This window comes from Monodelphis domestica, chromosome 1, assembly GCF_027887165.1.
Source record: "Monodelphis domestica isolate mMonDom1 chromosome 1, mMonDom1.pri, whole genome shotgun sequence".
NCBI lineage: Eukaryota > Metazoa > Chordata > Mammalia > Didelphimorphia > Didelphidae > Monodelphis > Monodelphis domestica.
Genome location: NC_077227.1, coordinates 703700564 through 703720534, shown reverse-complemented (window position 1 = coordinate 703720534; position 19971 = coordinate 703700564). Strand labels below are relative to the sequence as shown.

General features: G+C 51.5%; 1 protein-coding gene across 1 annotated transcript in view; it reads left to right on the top strand.

Annotated features, from left to right (window-relative positions):
• SLC7A5 (solute carrier family 7 member 5) overlaps positions 1–18464 on the top strand; it is a 48677-nt gene extending 30213 nt beyond the window's left edge. The window contains exons 3-10 of the mRNA XM_007477274.3: positions 11300–11405; positions 13260–13304; positions 14446–14569; positions 15108–15211; positions 15454–15550; positions 15753–15902; positions 17524–17701; positions 17808–18464. Of these exons, the coding sequence (XP_007477336.1) occupies positions 11300–11405; positions 13260–13304; positions 14446–14569; positions 15108–15211; positions 15454–15550; positions 15753–15902; positions 17524–17701; positions 17808–17863 (860 nt within the window). The 3' untranslated portion in view covers positions 17864–18464. The remainder of the gene's footprint in view (positions 1–11299; positions 11406–13259; positions 13305–14445; positions 14570–15107; positions 15212–15453; positions 15551–15752; positions 15903–17523; positions 17702–17807) is intronic.
• The last annotated feature ends 1507 nt before the right edge of the window (positions 18465–19971 follow it).

The window sequence follows — 19971 nt, the reverse complement described above, 5'->3', positions numbered from 1 at the left end:
TTAAGCTAGCATTTCTTTGGTTAATATCCAGGGCTACTGATTTCGGGGACAAGAGGTGGGTAGAGGAAGGGCTTTTGTTCTGGATCTCTTACATTATGAGGAATTCTATTCCCATGCAGAGGAGGAGGAGTTTGGGTAGTTGGTTTGGATTTTTGTGTATGTGTTGTTCAGTCCTGGTTTGATTTTGGGATAAAGGGGCCTATCCCAGGAGGAGCAACCATGGCCCTGGGTTCACTGAACCTGACCATTCCTTAGTATGGTAGGAAAACATATGCCAAGTTGAACCTACTTCTCCACTAATTTAGCCAGTCTTGACCTCTGGGGGAGGTGGAAGGAGAGCTTTGGTTCCCATGACATTTTGTTTCGTGGGTGAGTGAAGTTGAATAGCTTTTCTTTGTATTGGCCTTTTCCTTATTTCTTGCTTCTTCCCTCTCTTTCTGGGTTAGCAAACCCCCACCCCACCTAAGTTTGTATTTCCATGGACCTTAAACAGAACTAATAAATCTTAAAGATGGGAGGGCTTCTTTTTCCAAGCCTGCACTCTTTGAGATCCAAACACAGTTATTAATGAGCCCAATCTTCTGTTTTGTCCCCACCATTCGGGGCTCAGTGTTTCAACTCATACCCATGGCCCTGTCCCCCAGAAATGCTTGGTGAGAATTGTACAAATGTGGGTCTTTCATCACTGAGAAAAGAAGCTGTGCTGATGATATTTTTCATTTCATCTCTAAGGTTCTTTCTCTCCTTAAACATATAGTTTTATATCTCATTTGTGCCTTTTTATCTAAAGCTTCAAAGTTTTCAAATGAAAGAAGACCATTATAATATCTATCCCCAACTGATTCTAAACAGTCTTGAAGAAGACCTTGGAGATATCTAGTTCATCCCTAAGTTCCATAGAAGGGGAAATAAAGAGTTATGATAACCTAACTATGATGTAGAAGACACTGTTGTCACAGATGAGTAGATTGCAACTCAGAGATGAAGTGTTCTAATAAGCATCATACAGTATTCATCAGTATTGAAGAAACAGAAAAATCTCTCAACTACTCATGGCATTTTGAGAAGCCAGGTGGCTCTTCCCAAATATTTCCCGTGGAACAACTTGTAGTGTGGCAGAACTGTTGTTGGCTTCAGAATTGAGGCCATCTTCTCTTTTCTTTTTAATTTTTTATTTAGAATATTTTCCATAGTCATATAATTCATAATTCATATTCATAAACATATTTACATGTTATTTGTATTTACAGTAGAGTGATCCTTTAACATCAAAACCCCAATCATATGGGGATGTAGACTCTAAATGAACATCCTAGTGGAAATATAAATAATACAGAAATAGGTCTTAATCAATGACCCAAGTAAAACCCAGTGGAACTGCGCATCAGATACAGGAGGAGTTGTGGGGGAAGGGGAGGGAAAGAACATGAATCATGTAACCATGGGAAAATTTTCTTAATAAGATACAATTAATATGGAAAAAAATCCAATCATATACCCATCGCACTACATGATCGAGCATATATTGATGCCATCTTCTCAGTCGTAGTTGCCTTTGTATTAGTTAGTCTGATCAGCTTTCTCCAAGGCTCCAAGAGAGGACTGAGCCCAACTTCCTGTACCGGTAAGTGAGTGCTCTGTCTTGGGCGCCCGGGCTTTCTAGAGAACTGCACTCTTCCTCCTCTCACACGGGCCACTCCTGACCTAAGGCAGCTCTTCTGTAGAATATCTCTGTCTAAAGCTCCTCCCTGGAGGAGCTGGTAACGAGGCTCAGTCCTAATAGCCAGTGAGAGGCAGAGGGTGTGCTGAAGGGCTGCAGTGGCAGTGGGATATGAAGCCAGAGGAGTCAGGAGAATTCCAAAGCCACATTGGTGGGGAGAAACTGAAAGATTAGTGTCTTCTGGCCAGGAAAGCCTCTTTGGGCATAGGATCTGAGCCTTAAGAACGATTTTATTGTCAAAGGAAGTAGGTCATGCCAGTTAGACCTCGGCAGTGCTGCTGAAGGATTCTCTGCAGGGGTTTAGAATGGGGGTGGGGCAAGCACATTGAACCCTCTACTGAATGGCAGGGAACCAAAGGACTTGTTTAAATAAGGGGTTGGGAGTGGGGAAATAAGCATGAGTCTGAATCTGACTTCTGCTGCCAAGGAAAGTTTGTAATTAAAGCTGCCAGGCTTGGAATCCTCCAATGGAACTGCTCGTGGTGTCTGACCCTGAGCTATATGTGCCATGTTGGAAGTGGCTCAGAGCAGGGTCAGGCCAGGCCAGTGGCAAGCTGGAGCTGGGAGGATTTCAGTCCAAGGCATCTGCTCACCCTGGGTTAATATAGCTATTGTATTTAATTATATATACCATATAATCCTTTTTGGCAGGGGAAGGGAGAGAGCTTTTTAAGGAGGGTCTGAAAACAAGCCTGAGCTGAATACTTGCTTTCTTTCAACAATTCACTGGCAGAATGATTGTCTGGCAGACTGTGCGATGTATTTGGGACTGTTTCTTGCCCTTTTGTGAAAGAAGGCTGAATACTCTGGGAGAGTGAGAATCTGACCCCAAGCAGGAAGGCCACATGGCCTCTTGATTCAGGCACACATAAAAAAAGACCCACGGTGGGAAGACTTGTGATTCAGCTTTAGGGATAGGGGATGAGCGCATTTGACCAGCTCCTTTTTGATCTGCCATATTCAATGTTAATATAGCATCTGGAAAATAATAACTTTTTAGAGAATCATGTGCTTCACTTGTGCAGAGCCCCCAGATTAGATCAAAGAAATGGAAAGTTGGACTGTTGCCTACCACGTTTTCTGGCCCACTAGTGCCCTGTGACTGTGAGAGGCACTAAGAGATAATGTCAGGACCAAAGGAGTAATGAGACAGCAGACTCAGAGCTGTTAGTGGGAGAGAGAAATTCAGGTGTGGGGTGGGCTGAAGGAAAGCAGCAAGTTAACTAGATTATTCTTTGGAGGCTTCATCTGTCTGATTTCAGGCTAATCCTAGACTCAGGGTTTGTAATGAAGGCTACAAAAAGTTATTGACAATTAGAAGGTGGGACAGGTGTAGGCATTATCCGTTCCCCTTCATCCTGTGCAGAGCAGGCAGAAATGGCCCTCCCAGCATCCCACAGATTGTCTTTGTCTTCTCAGTCTGATTTCTCCATGCCATAGTTATCATCTGTTCAAGAGACCCAACCTATCCACTCACTGCAAATATTGCCCTTGTAGTCATGAACTTATATTTCTCCACCAACCCCTGAAAGAGAGGAAGGGAAAAGAATTCTTTAGAGAACCATCCTGATAGAAAACCAAGGGCTTGGAATCAAAAGCCTGCTCTAATGGAAGTCAGGAGAAGGAAACTTTTCACTGATTCTCTTATCAAGGGTATCCCAGATGGACTAGGTGGGTTCTTAAAGCAGCTCCGGGATGAGGCGGAGGTCTTTGTTTCTCAGCCAGATTTCATTGTTCAGAGACTTGGCCTAAGAAGAGTGACTACAAATGTGGAAAACCAGATACCCTAAATCATTGCTGAGAAATGCCCTGAGAAATGGGCCAAGGGGGAAAACCCAAACTGCCTTTGTGGACTTGGCCTGGCCTACGGTTACTTTGGGATAACCCCAGTTTAATAATCAATGCCAGTTACATATTCAGAAAAGACCAAAACAGGCATTATTATCCAGTAGGTATGAGTTGAGTGTGCAACAAGTGCCTATCAAGAGTTTTTAATTAATAAAGTAGTTAGAAAGAGTGCTACTTTGGAGCAGCAAATCTATCTAGCTCTAAACAAACACCCTTTTATCTTAATGTGTTTATTTTTAGATAAGCTGACTGTAGGGAAACAGCTCTGCTTGCTCATTGCCATTTATTTCTAAGCCAAGGTGATGGTGCCCTTTGACCTGGAGGGAGTCCACCATGGACTCTGAGGGCAGTTGTGGCCAAAGAAGTTATCTGGGAGATGGTGCTGACCTGAGCAGGGTGGGTTCTACTGGTGGAGAGAATTCAGGCCCTTTGTACCCTACTTAACCTTAAGGACTGTTAGAACAAATCACTGGTTTGAATCAGTCAGGAGAGTGTCTCCTAGTAAATTATGTGATCTCAGGTTGTTTCCTAGATATATGACCCTGTGCAAGTCTTACAATCTCTTGTAGTGCCTCAGTTTCATCAGCTGTAAAATGAGACTAATATCTACCCTTGGGGTTCTGAGGATAAAATGAGATATTTGTAAAGCATTTTGCAAACCTTAAAGCATGCTATAAATACTGACTGTTACTCTAAACCCCTTAATTGTAGAGCTTGCCTTATGAGTCCTAAGAACTCTCAGACTAACACTAAAACTGGAAAGGACCCTCCCTCTTTGTACAGGGAAGAAACAGGCAGGGGGGCATTCCTGCCATGCTTCTCTTTACTTGTCTCACTTGCCCTATGAAATGCGACGCTGAGGAACTGGGCTTGAGCTAATGGAGGTCAGGGTAGCAGCAGACAGAGTCCATCGTTTAAGTTAGCATTAGGAGAATTTGTAGTATTTTCTGTAAGGCTTCATTGCAGTTAGCTCCTGGTGTCTTGCTCATCTGAGCAGTGGCCCCCCTTCCTAAGCTCTGTTCCAAACAACCTGGCCTTTTGGCTCTTTCCCGTCTCCAAGGCTTTCTGCTAGACTGGAATGCAGTTAGTTCTCCCTGCCTTATTACATCCCTGAATTTGATCCGAAATCAAGCTCTCCCACCTTTCCCACGACCCCCTTAGCTGCTGGAGACCTTCCTCCCAGAAATACCTTGTCCATGTCCATGGAGATGTAGACATACACATGCTTACCATGTGCCTTTTTGGTCTCATTGAATGCAAGCTTCTTGAGGGTAAGAACTGTTCTTTTCCATCCAGTCTCCTGCACCTAACCTAACCTAACCTCCTGGCATATAGTGGAGGCTCCAATGCCGGTAGAAGTTCCCTTCCAACCCCCTTCTAATAGATAAAAAAGCCCAGCGAGTTATCCCCTAGCCGATTATGGGCAGAGCCAGGAGCAGAAGCCAGCTCTTTCAGGCCACTGCTTTCACAGGGTATAATGAGTGAATGACTGAGCTGAGCTCCTCCTACCGCCTTCTAACTCCGTCCTCAGTGGGCCCTTCCTTCTACCTCCTGCTTGCCCGACTGGCCTTCCACAGGCAGTAGTAGGATGAGTGCCCGGCTGGCATAGCAAATCCAGCGTATACCCAGACAGACCCAGAGGACCTCCTGCCGCAGATGATTCTCATCCCGTCTGCTTTCTGCCGTCGTGGCTCTTATCTGAGATATCCCAGCTTCTCGGCTAACTCACACTTATCCAGACTTGCACAGATTCAGGGACGGTCATTGAGTTTATGAAAGGGTTCCTTATGTTATAATCTCTCTGGAGAGCAAGCTTCCTTAGGATTAGGTGAGGGCCTTCTGGGCAGGCCTGTATCTTGGTGTCACCCGATCAGAGGGCCTCACTTAGGCACTTCGTGTTTGTGGGGTAACTATAGCAAAATCCCCCCTTTGCAGTCCAAGCAAGAAGCTTTGCTCTACTTGTCAGTGCTGAGCAGTCCACCCTTTGGAGTTAGGGAAGGAGGCCAGAAAGCCCCAGCCCCTGCCGGGCATCAGGCCTTCAAAGACTAGAGTCATCGGGGATTAGGGGATAGGAGTCAGCTTCATAGTGTGTCTAGCCAACCTGGCTCTGCCCTTTGTCAGAAGCAAGCGCACAGACATTCTCTCTGCTGTAGGCAAGAGGGCGAGACACAGGAGATAGGCAGCCAGAAGAGCTTGGAGAAGTTGGGGTTTGGATAATTGGTGAGACCCCAAACAGTAAATTCTTGGCAGCATCTTGAGAAAGGAGAAAAAGGAAGCAAAGCCCAAAGTATGTGGGCCGGCTGTGCTGACTGCAGAAAGGATGGATGGTTTGGTGTTGGGGACTGGCCCTGCCTGCTCTGAGCTTTCATCCGAGGAGCTCAAGGCCTGTTAGAAACCCTGGTTATGTAATCATAGAAGCATTCCAGCCCTAGAGGAAGCCTGAGTCTCTGGCATGAGGACATAAGACCACCAGAAGAAGAGGCCTGAACTGACTCGGTTTCCCGAAGCAGTTGTTTGTGTTTAATTGCCAATCTGAAACTTTGGACCAAGCGTTGAATACCAGGAAAATCAGTTCTCTCTCCTAGATACTTCATTCCACGCTAAACTTTTCTAACAATTCTGAGATCCACTGTTGGAAATTCTCCTGCTACCTTATCTACTGTACTATCACCCTCATTCAGTAATTTCTGTCTGTGCTCTTAAACTTCACCAGGGGAGTTCCCAAAGGGTATCCAAAGAATATTGGAAGAGGAAGGGTTACATTTGAGCCACATTCGGTTTCTTGCCCATTAAAATGGAGGCCAGAATCAGGGTTCCAACTTTGAAACTTTGAAAGTCACTTCAGATGTCTTCTTCTCCAGCCTCCTCTCTCATGTTACAGAGGGGGAGATTGAGACCCAGGAAGGGCAAGGGTTTTGCTCATTGCCACGTTGCCAGATTTTAGCTTCCTTTGCCCCTCTTAGAGCCAGAGTTTCCAATTTGTAATTATCCTCCATTTTTAAGTGAGATGCTTAGGATCTGAAGGCTCTTTCTTACCAGACCCTGGGCTGTACCTTAAAGCCTCAGTGGAGGATGCTTCCATCCTTGAGCCTCTGGTTAGAAAGCTGGGAAGTTTGTATTAAGTTTCTCCACACTCAGATTCAAGGTTCTGAAAAATCACCAAGGAAAAAATTGTCGACCGTTTCCTGTCAGGAGCCGTGCTTTCCCTAGAGTGAAGCTAGGTTCCATTTTTATAACCCTGCCCCTACTTCAACAGTCTGGAGACTCTTGAGGAGTCCTGGTTCTCCCCATGTCCTGTGCCTCACTGGGGATGCTGCCTCCAGGCCAGGCACCAGTGAAGACAACATTTCTGCCTACCAGGCTTAAAGATGGATGGTAGCAATGGCTCAGGGCTACCAGCTGCTGTAGAAGCCACGTGTGATGGACACATAGAGACCCTTTTATCAGAGGTTCAAAGGGTAGGGAAAGAATGCTCGTCATGGGACCCCTGAGCCTCCCCTGCTGCCAGCACCGCAGGTTACATCCCAGTCCCGCTGATCGCCTTGTGACCTTGCCGCCTGCCCTGGTTTGAGAAGCTGTGTCTCTGAGATGGATCACATGGGGACTGGCAGGCAGACATGAATGTGTCCTATGGAGCCTGCTCTTCCTCTTCTTCAAAGGAGATCACTTGTCTGGTCCAGTAGATGGATGATGGGAGATGCCTGTCTCTTCCTCACTCTCTTCCTTTACCCTTGGCCTGGACTTTAGGCTGTAGATCAAAAGATTTGAGACCAAATAACTTCTGAGCCTCTAAGAAAAAACAAATAAACTGGAGGAGTGGATTAAAAAAACAACAGGAACTTTGGTAGTCTACCCTGAAGGTACTCACTTCCCTTCCCACCCCTCTTGGAGTCTGCAACATGATAGCATTTACCTGTCGGAAATCCTGTGCTTATCTTGGATGCTCAGGCTTCGTTTTAGGAGAGATGAAAATATTTTTTTATGAATAAGTAATTCTGTAGTCCTTTCTTTTCTTCATTTTAAAACTGGACCCATAATTCCAGAATTTTAGATTTGGAAAGGACCTCTGTGGCCATTGAGCACAATCTGTAATCAAAGACAGATCCACAGTCTCAGGACACCCAAGTGTAGGTGTCCAGTCCAGACTTTACATGGAGACCTCCAGGTTGGGAAGGAATATACTGCCATCTGGCTAGTCTAATTAAGAGAAAAAAAATCCCCACGTCTTTGTTTTTCTGTCGCATTTATTTCCCAGTACATCCCTCTCCTGCACCTCCCAAAGAGCTGTCCCATATAAATATAATAAAGAGAAGGAGAAAAATGTGCTCACTGAGATGCATCAACACCTGGGGGGAAGTGTGCCCATAGTCCTTCACCTTTGCCAAGAAGGGGTTGGGGTGGGTAGAAAGCACTTTCTTAGGATAGGTGCTTTTCTTAGGCAGCTTTTGCTGATTTCGATCTAGCCCTTATTCCTAGTTCTGCCACCTGGAGCACAACCATAATCAATCCGTCTTCATCATTACTCTCAAGTCAGTACTGGAAGAGCAGGAATCCCCTAACTGAAGCCCCTTTAGTTTTCCTCAGTTAGGGGACTGCCTGGGAGTTGTGACTCCGAGGTTCCTTCAGCTCTGGGATTTGGAAGCGGCTCTCATGTCCCTAGGACTTTGAGTAACCTAGATGATAAGCATCCTAGGGTTAATGGGAAAGGATCTTCGAGACCCTCTATCTTGATTCATTTTGCTCCCATTCCCATTCTCTCTTGAGACCAAAAAAAAAGGCAAAATCATCTGACCCAGAAACCTCATTTGCCATTGAGTAGTCATTCTCCTCTTCTCCACCAATTTCTCTTATCTCTTCTCCAAGACCTTTCCTTGGATCCCAAGAGAATAAATGACTTGTCCACCATTCCATGGCCCATCGGAGGCCAGATGGAGTCGGCACTCCCAGTCCAGGGTTCTTGCAGGATTCTCTTCTCTCTAGTGTATTTTTGATTAATTGAATAAAGGAAGATTTGTTGTTGAATGTCTGGGCCTGCGAGTAGTTTGCTTTTGTTACTAGAAGGGATGGGAGATAAGTGTATCTTCTTACATGGGAAAAGGGACAGCATTATTCCTGAGGACATAACCAGAGAGAGCCCCTAAGCCCTTGGATGGTAGCAGCAGACACCTACAGAAGTCCAACCTCAGTTGGGATGTAACCATAGAAGCTGGGTGGTGCAGTGGATAGAACTCTAGACCTGGAATCAGGAAGACCAGAAGTTCAGATCCAGCCTCTGAGTAAGCAAGTTGCTCACCTCAATTTCCTCATCTGTAAAATAGGGATAATAATAGCATCTACCTCCTGAGGTTGTTGTGAAGATCAAATGAAATATTTTAAAAGCACTTTGCTAACTATAAATGATAGCTATTGTCATCTGAGAATGCCAGACCCCTGAGTCTGGCTTTGTTTCTGCTCCCTTCCCTGAGGTAGTCTTCCAAGGTATGTAACCGTAGCTAGCCCTGAGGGTCTCCTGCCCACTTCCTCCTGCCAAGGCTCCAGTTCCAGCATGGCCACAGGTGGTCTCCTAATTAAAGCATCCACCCAGCCAGATCCTCTTTGACTGTGCACAGCTGTGGTTTCCTGGCTGTGGCCATGGGCTCTGAATGGATGGCAGGAAGAGCCTGCTGGGGATCCTCATGGTTTGTTTTACAACAGGAAACAGCTTCAGTTACAGTGTTGTCCTGGTGCTGTCCCTCACCCTGGCATGTACGCTGGAAGGCTCCTATTGCCATCAGCCAGGTCTGGTCTTCCCTTTTGACATTATGGTTGCTCTCTATACACAAGACTTCCTGGTGTTTTGTTCCTAATAGCCAGACATGTCTTGGCTCTGGCCTGTGTTAAGAGTATGGCCTGTTAGTTAGTATGATGGTCTGTCATGGGGCCCCAAGAAATAATAACAAGTTGGGATGCCCAGAAAGTTTGTTTCTGGAATAGAACAGAGGTGGCAAACATGCAGCCCCCAGAACTCCCAAGTGCTGCTCTTACTGGATTAAAATGTCATTAAGAACTAGTTAATTGTTTATTTTTATTCAGAGATATTTTTTCCCAATTTTATGTAATAACAATTTTCTACATATTTTCCAAAATTATAAGGTCCAAATTATCTCCTTGCCTCCCCCCCTCTTGGAGATGGTAGACAATTTAATCTGGGTTATTCGTGTGTTATCATGAAAACATACTGTCATATGCATCATTTTTATAAGAGAATACTCCTATAATATCAAAACCCCAAAATAAGACCATAAATAAACAAATGTAAAAGATAGCGTGCTTCGATTTGCATCTGACCCCAACAGTTTTTCTCTGGAGGTGGATTATATTCTTTGTCATAAGTCCCTCAGAACTGTCCTGGAGAGTAGTCAAGTCTTTCACAATTAATCATCTTACTGTATTGCAGTTACTGTGTACAATTTCTCCTGGTTCTGCTCATTTCACCCTGCATCAGTTCATGTAGGTCTTCCCAGCTCTTTCTGAGATCATCCTGTTCATCATTCCTTCCAGCATAACAGTTTTGCATCCCCATCACATACTACGGTTTGTTTAGCAATTTTCCAGTTGATGGACATCCTCTCTATTTCCAGTTTGTTGACATCACAAAAAGGGCGCTATCAGTATTTTTGTACAAGCATGTCCTTTGGCATACAGACCCAGTAGTGATATGACAGGATTCAAGAGTATGCACAGTTTTATGACCCTTTGGACATAGTTCCAAATTGCACTGGGCTACTTAACAAAATAGAGTAAGACATGGATAACGTGACATTTTAAATCTAAGTTGCCGTGCAGCCTATGGGAATCCTCATGCACCCATCAGTGGCCCCTTTTCTCTTTGAGTTTGACACCACTGCTTTGGAAAGTCTCCGCCTTTCTGTGCCCTTGGCCCTGGGTTTGGGGGACTGCGAGCCGCGGAGCATGGGCATGCCTCTACCCTGGGCAGCCACCGTGGCTGTCCCAGCCCAAGCAGTGACAGAGGTTGATTTCTTTTATGAATAGTCCAAAGAACTATGAAGTGAGCTTAGTGAAGAAAGCACATAGTGTTCACAGATAAATATTCTTAAAATTTTTGTCGACGTGTTTCCATCTTGGCTTTATCTGCAGATGTCTCTCATCTCCTCAGAGTCTCCAAACTTGAAACGAAGGATAGAGAAATGAAAGTTCAGCCCGGCTAACCAGGGCTGACCGCAGGGTCCTTCATCCGCAGCCCCCCATCTCCGCAAAAAGGGGGGACGCCGTGTATTTTGTCTCTTCTTTAGAGTCTACTCTGATTACAGTAGTGGTGTGGCAGTCAGGGTTGTGTGTGGGTCTCCCGTTTGTGTTGTTGTCCCCAAGCTTTTTGTTTTCCTGGTTCTTCGCACTCCATTCTGCACCAGCTCAGTCAAGTCTCACCTTTTTTTCACCTTTTTTGGCTCTTGTGGCATGTTAGTGTCCTTTAAGACAAGCAGGTTTTCAGTCAGCATCGAGATAAGTAAGACCCCAGGTTCCCAGAGGCATCTTAGAGGCTCCCATTCAGCCTTTCCATTTTGGAAGTGAGTTGGAGGCCCAGGGATAAGCATGTCAGGGGTGAGATTAGGAATCTGGGTGCATTCTCCTTCTTGTGCCAAGTCCTGTGGCGTGAAGCCCTCTAAATGGCTTAGAGCTGTGAAATGTGCCCAGGGAGCTCACGACCTCCTCTTCCCTTTGCTTCATCTCCAGGTGAGGTCTCCAGTCTGAGCCCCCAGGTGGCCTTCGAAGGCACCAAGTTAGATGTCGGGAACATCGTGCTGGCGCTGTACAGCGGCCTCTTTGCCTACGGCGGCTGGTAAGATGCTGGAGGGTCTTCGTCGGCATTGTGTAGGAGGCTGCGGCTCACTCGGTGGGTCAGAGCCTGCCCTGGGATCGTGGCCATTCTTTGAGAAGTGCTGGCCTTTCCTCCCGGCCCCTGGGAAGAGCCTGCGCTGGGCTGTGGCACCAGTCTCTGGGCCACGAGTGTCCATGGGCGAGGAAGAGGCTAGAGAGGAAAGAGCAGACAAGGACGATCTTGGGGCCTGGATGGCGGGGGTGGGGGAGGCATGAGCTCTTCAGCTGAGCCCCAGAAGCCTCCTGGTGGGCTCTGTGCCCAGTTAGGGGTTACCCAGCCCCTCCCCATGGTCTTTGCCTGGTCTCTGGGCTGCCCCTGGGTCCCCTTGTGGGCACTTTGCTCCTCTAGTTTGCAGAGGATTCCTTGCTTGTTTCTACCATCTGACAAGGAGCTTCTTCAGCTCAAAGATTTAAGGGGATCCCTGGGAGGGCCAGGCTGCCTATTTCTTCTAGCCCCGGGGTGCTTGAGCGGGGCTCACAGGGGCCTTCTTTGGGGCTCTCTGGGTGTGCCGCAGACTCAGCCTCATTCAGTCCCCCCTCCAGAGAGGATGGGCACGCACTCCCCTTCCTCTAGGAGGCAGCTAGCGGACAGTTCGGGGAGGGGCCGAGCGGCTGTGAGCAAGCAGGCCTGCTGGGCGAGCGTGTGCCAGGCCCTGTGCGGAGAGTTGGGCACCAGGGAAGGCCGCAGCCTGCTCTCCTGGAGGCCTGGGGCCCCGCTTCTAGTGGTGTCACAGCAGCCGCAGGCTTTAAAAGAAGGGGATTTGGCTTGGCCATCTCTAGGGCCCCTTCCAGGTTCATGACTGTGATTTTAGGACATTAGGCTTGAGGCGGGGAGCAGTGGACAGAGAGCTGGCCTGAAGGTCAGGAAGCCTTGGACCCTGGTCCTGCCTCTACCACGAGAGGTGGGACCCGGGCTGCCCCAGGCAACTCTGGGAAGGCTGCATTGACGGAAGAAATTTCCTCCCGGGGACTTCTTGGTGATGATAGCTGGCATTCACATAGCCCCTGTTATATAATAGCCTGCCAGCCCCTCTATTCATGCGTGTTTTACACTTATCTCATTTGGTCATCAGAGCAACCCTTGAAGTTATTATTCCCATTTCGTAGTTGGGGGAACTGAGGCAAACAAGTTAAGTGACTTGCCCAGGTAACAACCCAAATTTGGATTTGAGTTGGATTTGAACTCATGTCTTCCTGACTTCAGGCCTGGCACTCTATCTGCCTCTATACCAATGAAATCATAAATCAAGCATTCATTGAGCACCTACTGTATGCCAGGAATTGTGCTTTTCCCTGGAGAGTTGGCTTTTGAGGAGCCAGTACCAGTGGCTGAGTCAGGTATTGGCCTGCTTGGGCTTGTGGCGGAAGGCCTAGTCTCTCCATTTTGCCCCTGGCCAGACCCCAGGCCGCTGCCTTGGGGTTGAGGTGGCCAGGCCTCTGCAGACACACACTTAGGTTCCTCAGGTCACCTCCCGCCTCCTTCCTGATGGCCTTCAGCGTTCTCAGAGCCCTCTGCTTTGTGTCTGATGAGAAATCATCGCCATGTCCGACCTGTCCATAGAGCGCTTCCTGGGCCCCCTTGTAGTCTTCAGGGGTCAGCCATCCCTTCCCAACTTGGCTTATTTGGGGGACTCTGACCCCTGTCCTCAGCCCGTGGAGCCATGGCAGCCCTCCCCGGGGCCCCAGTCCTGCCACACTGGTCTCCTGGAGTGGAGGGGAGGGAGCTTCTCGTTCTCCTATCTCTGATGATGTCATTGTTGGTTTTCTGAAGACCCCCATGAGGGGAAATTTTAAAACTCTATCTTTTAAATTTCAGGAATTATTTGAACTTTGTCACAGAGGAGATGATAAACCCTTACAGGTACGTTTAATGAACAGAGACATGATTTTAATGAATTGTAGAACAACCTGGGCTTCCGAAAGTGAGCTCAGGGTTCAGGCGTTTGGGCTAACTCTGTATGTGAAGGGCTTTGCGAGGCTTCTGTCTCCAGGAAAAAGAATTAAAAATAAAATTCAGCAAAAGCCAAGCCTGAAACACTTTGGTTCTCCTGTGGTCCTAAAGCTCCGTTGTCTTGCTCTTGGAGGACAGCGGAGGAACCTGGATTCTTGTCACTTACTAAGAACTCGGTGTGTCCGAGCTAGCGTTTACGGCCATTTAAAGTCTGCCAAATGGCTTGCAAATGTTCTCATTCGAGCCCCCCAGCCCCCCAGGACCCCCATTTGGCAGGAGGCAGAGCGTGTCCGAGGCCAGATTTGAATGGGGGCGACTGCTGCAGTTCTGCGGCCATCCCCTCTCCACCTGGGTTTCCTCACCTCTAGGATGAGGGGTTTGGGCCAGACCACTTCTCAGCTCCCTCTCCGCACTCCATCTATGGTCCGTGATGGCCTCTGACCTCCCATCTTTGGCTTGAGGCTGGCGAGGCTGACAAGACAGATAGCCAGTGCCTGTCTGTGGCCGTCACGACGGGGTGGGACCTCGCCTCCTGGACCTCCTCTGAGGGAGGTTATTCATTAGAATTTGGCATTGCACATGGCTAGGAAAGGTGGCTGAGCTCACCGACAGGAAGAAAATGGTGCCCGATTGCCATTGTGTGGCAGCACCACCTCCTCCTCTCTGGAGCCGGATTGGGGGGGGGGGCGCGCCGGCTGCCACGAGGGCCGTCCCCAGAGCAGCCTGGCACGTGAGGGCAGCAGGAGGCAGCCCCACTTGTAGAAGAGAAAGCGGAGGGTCAGAGGGTTGGCATGTTCCTGCCGGCTAGGCGGCCACAGTTCGCTCCCTCTAGAGCCTCTCAGCCAGCACGTGTGGCCTCCCGGAGCTCCGGGGCCCGTCATGACGGCTCGGCTTCTCGGCGCGGTCCATCGCCTTAGCACGGGCCAGCAGGCGTGTCTCGGATCCCACAGGTGTGGGTGCGAGGCCTTGTTGTCCCTGGTCGAGTCACGGGGGCTCCCCTCCCCACGCCCCTGCCCCCGGCCCTCCCGTGACCGCCCGCTTCTGATTGCAGAAACCTGCCGCTGGCCATCATCATCTCCCTGCCCGTGGTCACCCTGGTGTACGTCCTCACAAACCTGGCCTACTTCACCACTCTGTCCACGGAGCAGATGCTGAGCTCCGAAGCGGTGGCTGTGGTAGGTCTCTGGTCCCTGTCCCGGGGTCCTCGGGGGGTCTGGCGGCCAATGGCCTGGCAATGGCGTGTCAGCAGGGTTCCCTCTGGGATCCCTGGGGAGGGGGCCACCTTCAGGCCTGCCCCAAGGGTCTTGTTGGAAGGCTGGACCCAAATGTCCTCCTCCTCCTCCCTGCTGAGCAAGCAGCGTCCAGAGAGAGGCCCCCCTTCCAGAGTCCTTGTTCTCATTGCTTTGGGGCTCCCTGTGGAGGGGGACTCCTGAGGGGACATCTCCAGGGTCCTTTCTGGCTCCCCCCCCCCCCCCCCCCAAGCTCCTGGAGCCACTCTTCCCTCACTTCCTCTGTGGGAAGAGCCAGAAGAGGTCTGACCAAGCTTGCCGGAAGCCTTTGTGCCGCTTCCGTAAAGGGAGCTCCGGCTTTCCACGTGGGGTCCCGAGGCTCCAGGCTGCAGCCAGAAAGTTCTGTTTGCTTCTGGCCCCCTTGTTCCTCCCCTTCCTGGACCCCCGGGGCAGGGAGGCCTGACGGCAGGCTCTGTGTCTGCAGGACTTTGGGAACTACCACCTGGGTGTCATGTCCTGGATCATCCCCGTCTTCGTGGGCTTGTCATGCTTCGGATCAGTCAATGGCTCCCTCTTCACTTCCTCCAGGTACTCCGGGCCAGGCCTGCTGGGTTCTTCCAAGGAGCGGGCCGGGAAATGGGCTGTGGGTGCTCCCTGGGGAGGGGAGGGGGGCAGAGGGCCCGGGCTGGTGTCCCCACATCCTTGGAGCCTGTCCACGGCCTGGCTCCCTCTCTTGTACCCGGAATGATGGTACCCCCTGGGGGGGCGGGCCCGGCCTGCCAGGGTCCTTGCCAGAGCAGGGACAGAAAGCGCGCGTGCTCTCCCCGCAGGTTGTTCTTTGTGGGCTCCAGGGAGGGCCACCTGCCCTCCATCCTGTCCATGATCCACCCCAAGAACCTGACTCCCGTGCCGTCCCTCGTGTTCACGGTAAGAGGCTCACGAGGCCGAGCGGCTCCCGGCAGAGCCCACCGCAGCCTGTCACGCCCCCGGGCCTCTCCCGCGAGGGGGACGTGGCTGGGGATAAGCCGGGGCTCTCTGGACGCTCTCTGTGCTCAGCGGGCTTGTTTCTCCTGAGTGCAGAGGCTCGGCCTGTGGCCTTGCGGCTCACCCCTCTCTCTGTGCCTCGCAGTGCGCCATGACCCTGCTCTACGCCTTCTCCAAAGACATCTTCTCCGTCATCAACTTCTTCAGCTTCTTTAACTGGCTGTGCGTGGCCCTGGCCATCATCGGGATGATGTGGCTGCGCTTCAAGCGGCCCGAGATGAACAGGCCCATAAAGGTGAGCCCCGGGCTCTGGTGTAAGCAGGCCGGCCGAGGCCCGCTCGCTCTCTGGCACCACCCCGCAGCCCTCGCGGAGCCTTTGGCCGTGCCCTTCTTCCCTGGCAGGTGCCGGCCTCCCTTTGTTGGCAGCCTAGCACAGATGCTGGGCGTGAGCTTGAGCCACGCGGCACCCAGACGGCCCGTTTGGAGAGCAGGCCACGGACCCTCGTTATCTTGGCTCTCCCTCCCTTTTGCCTTGTGCTCTGGAAACACCAATAAAGGGGAGACGTGGAGGCCAGGCTCCAAGGAGCGCCAGCCAAGCCCCGAGGGCCGGGCTGGTCTCTGGGGAGAGTCGGTGTCCGAGGTGGCTGCAGCGGCCCCTTTGAAGGGAGCCGCTCGGCCCAATTCCCCCAGAAAGAAGTCCGGGCTCATCGGTGTCTGGCCCTGCCTCGCAGCCCATAAAGCCGCTGTGAGGGGACAGTCTCCGGGCTCTTGGCTGGGCGGGGGGAGAGAAGCCGAGGGAGGGCCGGCCCGCGGGCGCCAAGGCCTGCTGAGCTGTTGGCAGGAGGAGCGGGCCTCAGAGGTTTTACGGGTCCTGGTGAGCACCGGGTATGCCCCGGGGCCTCCTCTTGGTTGAAGGGGGCGATCCGGGCTGGACCACACGGGCCCAGACCCGGGTGTCCTCTGCTTCCACTTTGGAAACCACACGGCCTCGTTTGAGTTCTGGCTCCAGCGGGTGGGCAGGAGCCCTGAGACTGTCGGGGCCGGCGTAGTCTCCTGGAGCCCCCAGAAGGGAGGGTTGCTGCCCCGTGTTCTGAGAAGTCTCAAACCCCCCAGAAGTGGGCCAGGCCACGGGCCTCCCCTCAGACCCCAGCAGAGGAAGGGCCAACGTGACTCCAAGCCGGAGGAGGCTGGGAGGGAAGACGGGCAAGCATGAGCTCTGTAGGAGTCGGGGTCACGGAACCAGGGGGACGCAGAGTGAGGCAGCCCTGCAACGGTCTCCAGAGCGTGGATGTGGGCAAGCCTCCTGGGGCCAATAGCAAGTTAGATGCCAAGAAAGCAGCAGCCAGACCACGTCCAGCTGGCCAGAGTCACTGCCCAAACCCGCCCTTTCTGACCCAAGGAAGTCCTTGCTCTCGGGGAGCATTGGTGGCATGACGGGCTCTCCTGGGCCGGGAAGGCCTGTGACCCTGGACAAGTCACTTGAGCGCTGTCTGCCTCCGTTTCCCTCGCTGTAAAGTGCCTACCACCTCGCAGGCCCATAATAAATGATGGCTAAAATTTAAAACCATATCTCAAAGTGATCTAAACATATCAGCATGTTCTAGTTAACTTGTGGGAATAAAGAGGCAGCTCAAGATAGAGAGCCAGACCTAGAGTCGGGAAGCCCTGGGTTCAAGTGTGGCCTCCGGCACTTCCCAGCTGGGTGAGCCCGGGCGAGTCCCTTAAGCCCACTGCCCAGCTCTTAGTGCTTTTCTGCCTTGGAGCCCAGTGGATTCTGGGACGGAAGGGAAGCGTGTAAAACGAAGGCTAAGCTAGCCTGGGAGCCCTGAGCCGGACGCTGGATCCGCGCCGTTTCCCGCCGGGCTCTCGGGCTGCGGCTGTTTCTGGGTATTTAAACTCAAACCCTCCCGCCCCAGGTGAACCTCGCCCTGCCCGTCTTCTTCATCATGGCCTGCCTGTTCCTGATCGCCGTCTCCTTCTGGAAAACGCCCGTGGAGTGCGCCATCGGCTTCGTCATCATCCTCACCGGCATCCCCATTTACTTCATCGGGGTCTGGTGGCAGAACAAGCCCAAGTGGCTGCTGCAGGGCATCTGTGAGTACCCGCCCGGCGGGGGCCTGGTGGGGGGCTGAGCTGGGGGCGAATGGCGAGCGCAGCGGGGGACCCCAGCCTAACCCGGGCTCCTTTGCTTCCCAAACAGTCTCCACGACGGTCCTGTGCCAGAAGCTCATGGAGGTGGTTCCCCAGGAGTCCTGAACCCCCGAGGGCGTCCCTCGGAAAACAGCCCCCCTCAGACAACTACGACGAGCCCCGCAGTTCCCTCCCCACCCCCGCCCCCGGCCTGGCAGGGCTGCCCGCAGCCTCCCCTCCTGTGCTCGAGCCCGGCAGCTGAGGGTGCTCTGAAAGAAAAACTGCGGTACAAAAGGATCTCCTGAATACCTCCTCGGCCGCGGGGCCAGGGAACACGCACTCCAACAAGGCACTGACTCTGGACTTCGGGCTGACAGCTAGATGTTCTTTTCGAGAATGTTTGTTTTCAGTCATTTATTTTTTGACTTAAGGCTCCATCTAGTAGATACTATTGATACGATTTCTTTTTACAAGTGAGGGTATTTTTCCCAGCGCCGGCCCGCGGACCTCCGGATGGGACCAACACAGCGACTCTGGGGCAGGCGGCGCTCTCTGCCCGCGCCTCGGGGCGCCGCGGGCAGAACCACGGAGACTCCCGTGTGCATCTCTCGGGGCTCGCACTGACCCCCGAGGCTCTGCTTCTGCTCCTCATTTTGTTATCACCCTGATGTTGGGTTGTTGGTTTGTGTTTTTTTAATTGTCATAAATGGAGCTAGTTCAAACTGAACCTGAATTTTTGTTTTTGCCTTGAAGCCTGGAGGTGGTCTCTCCTCACTGGCTGCTCCCCAAGGGGGAGAATAAAGGAATCCATAGCCCTGGGGTCGTGGGCAGTGTGAAGGGGGGGTTCCGGAGGCTGGGGGTGGCTCATGCAGACGCCTTGCTTGACCCTCTTCCTCCAAAGGAGGCAGCCCCAAGGACCCTGGGCGGGGGCAGCAGCCCTCGGTCCTCTTCAGGCCATCCACACGCGAGCCCGCTCGCCGAGAAGGATCCCGGCATCTTTCTCAGTGAGGGGTGCAGGCTCACTGCTGCCCCTCGACTCTTCTCAGGGCTCCTGAGCCTTGGCCTACGCCTATACATCAGCCTAGGCTGGAGCATTCTCCCTTCATACTGTGAGCTTTAGAGTTCTGACCACCGGCTAGAGGGTTGGCTGAGATTCCCTCAGGCTGGGCTGCTCAAGGCTGCAGGGCAATCACCCTGGAGCGAAGGCCGAGAGAATTCTTCCAGGGAGGGTGGAAGGAGCCCCTTTTCCATAGGACCCTCTGAGTTCAGTACCTCCTTCCCTCTTAGAGAAGGCCGCCATCTTGTCAGAAAGCCATTGGCCCTCCATCCGCATCCACTGATAGGCTGCGAATCTTGCTGTCGCTTTGAACATCCCTCCCCGTGAGGCCATACAATTACCCCCTTGCCCGTCGCCGAATTCATCCAGATTATACCTGGGAATCGGATGGCGTGTATTTCCCTCCCCTAAGAGGGTCTCCTTGCATGAACCTTTTCTCGAGGCCAATGGCTGACTACCTGAAGAGTGAATCCTGTTGGGGACTCACAGGATGAGGAAATGGACCTGGAGGCATATCTGGGGGTTGGTTGGGTTGGAATTGCCTGGTGTGCGCCATTTTGTTCTGGAATTGACCATTTCAGAGAGCTTTAGGGTTAAAGGGCAGGCCGCAGGTGTTTTACTCACCAGAAGCCTTGACTGTATGAAGAAGTTACCTTTAGGGAACATCCCAGGAGAGTTCTGGCAGCTCCAACTCACAACCTGTCAGCTGACTGATTTGGGGCTTGGTTTGTCCGAAGTAGAACTCTCGTCCAGTTGTGACTGGGAAGCAAGCGTGGAGAGACGTGTGTGATAGATCACTGGAAGGCGCCAGTCCCAGGTGGCCACAAGGGCCTGGAAGGGGCAGGTGACTCACAGACGACCTGTAACGGGGACCCAAATCGGGATGGAGCAACCCTGAGGATTAGGTGGGTGCACGGCGGAGCAGGCAGCAGCCCCCACAATTCATATTACTGGAAAGAGGCTGCTTCTGGACCACCAGTGCCACTCTGCAGTTCATGGGACTTGGTTGCTTTGGGACAGGGTCCATAAACAAAATGGCAAACAAGTGAGAGGGTCTTGCATCATGTTCCACATGCAGAATTAGCGTCCTTTAATGGGTAAGGACTTGGGTTCAAACCTCATAGCACCCCTGGCCTTTTTATAACCTTGCCTGAAAAATGGGGACCATAAAACCTTA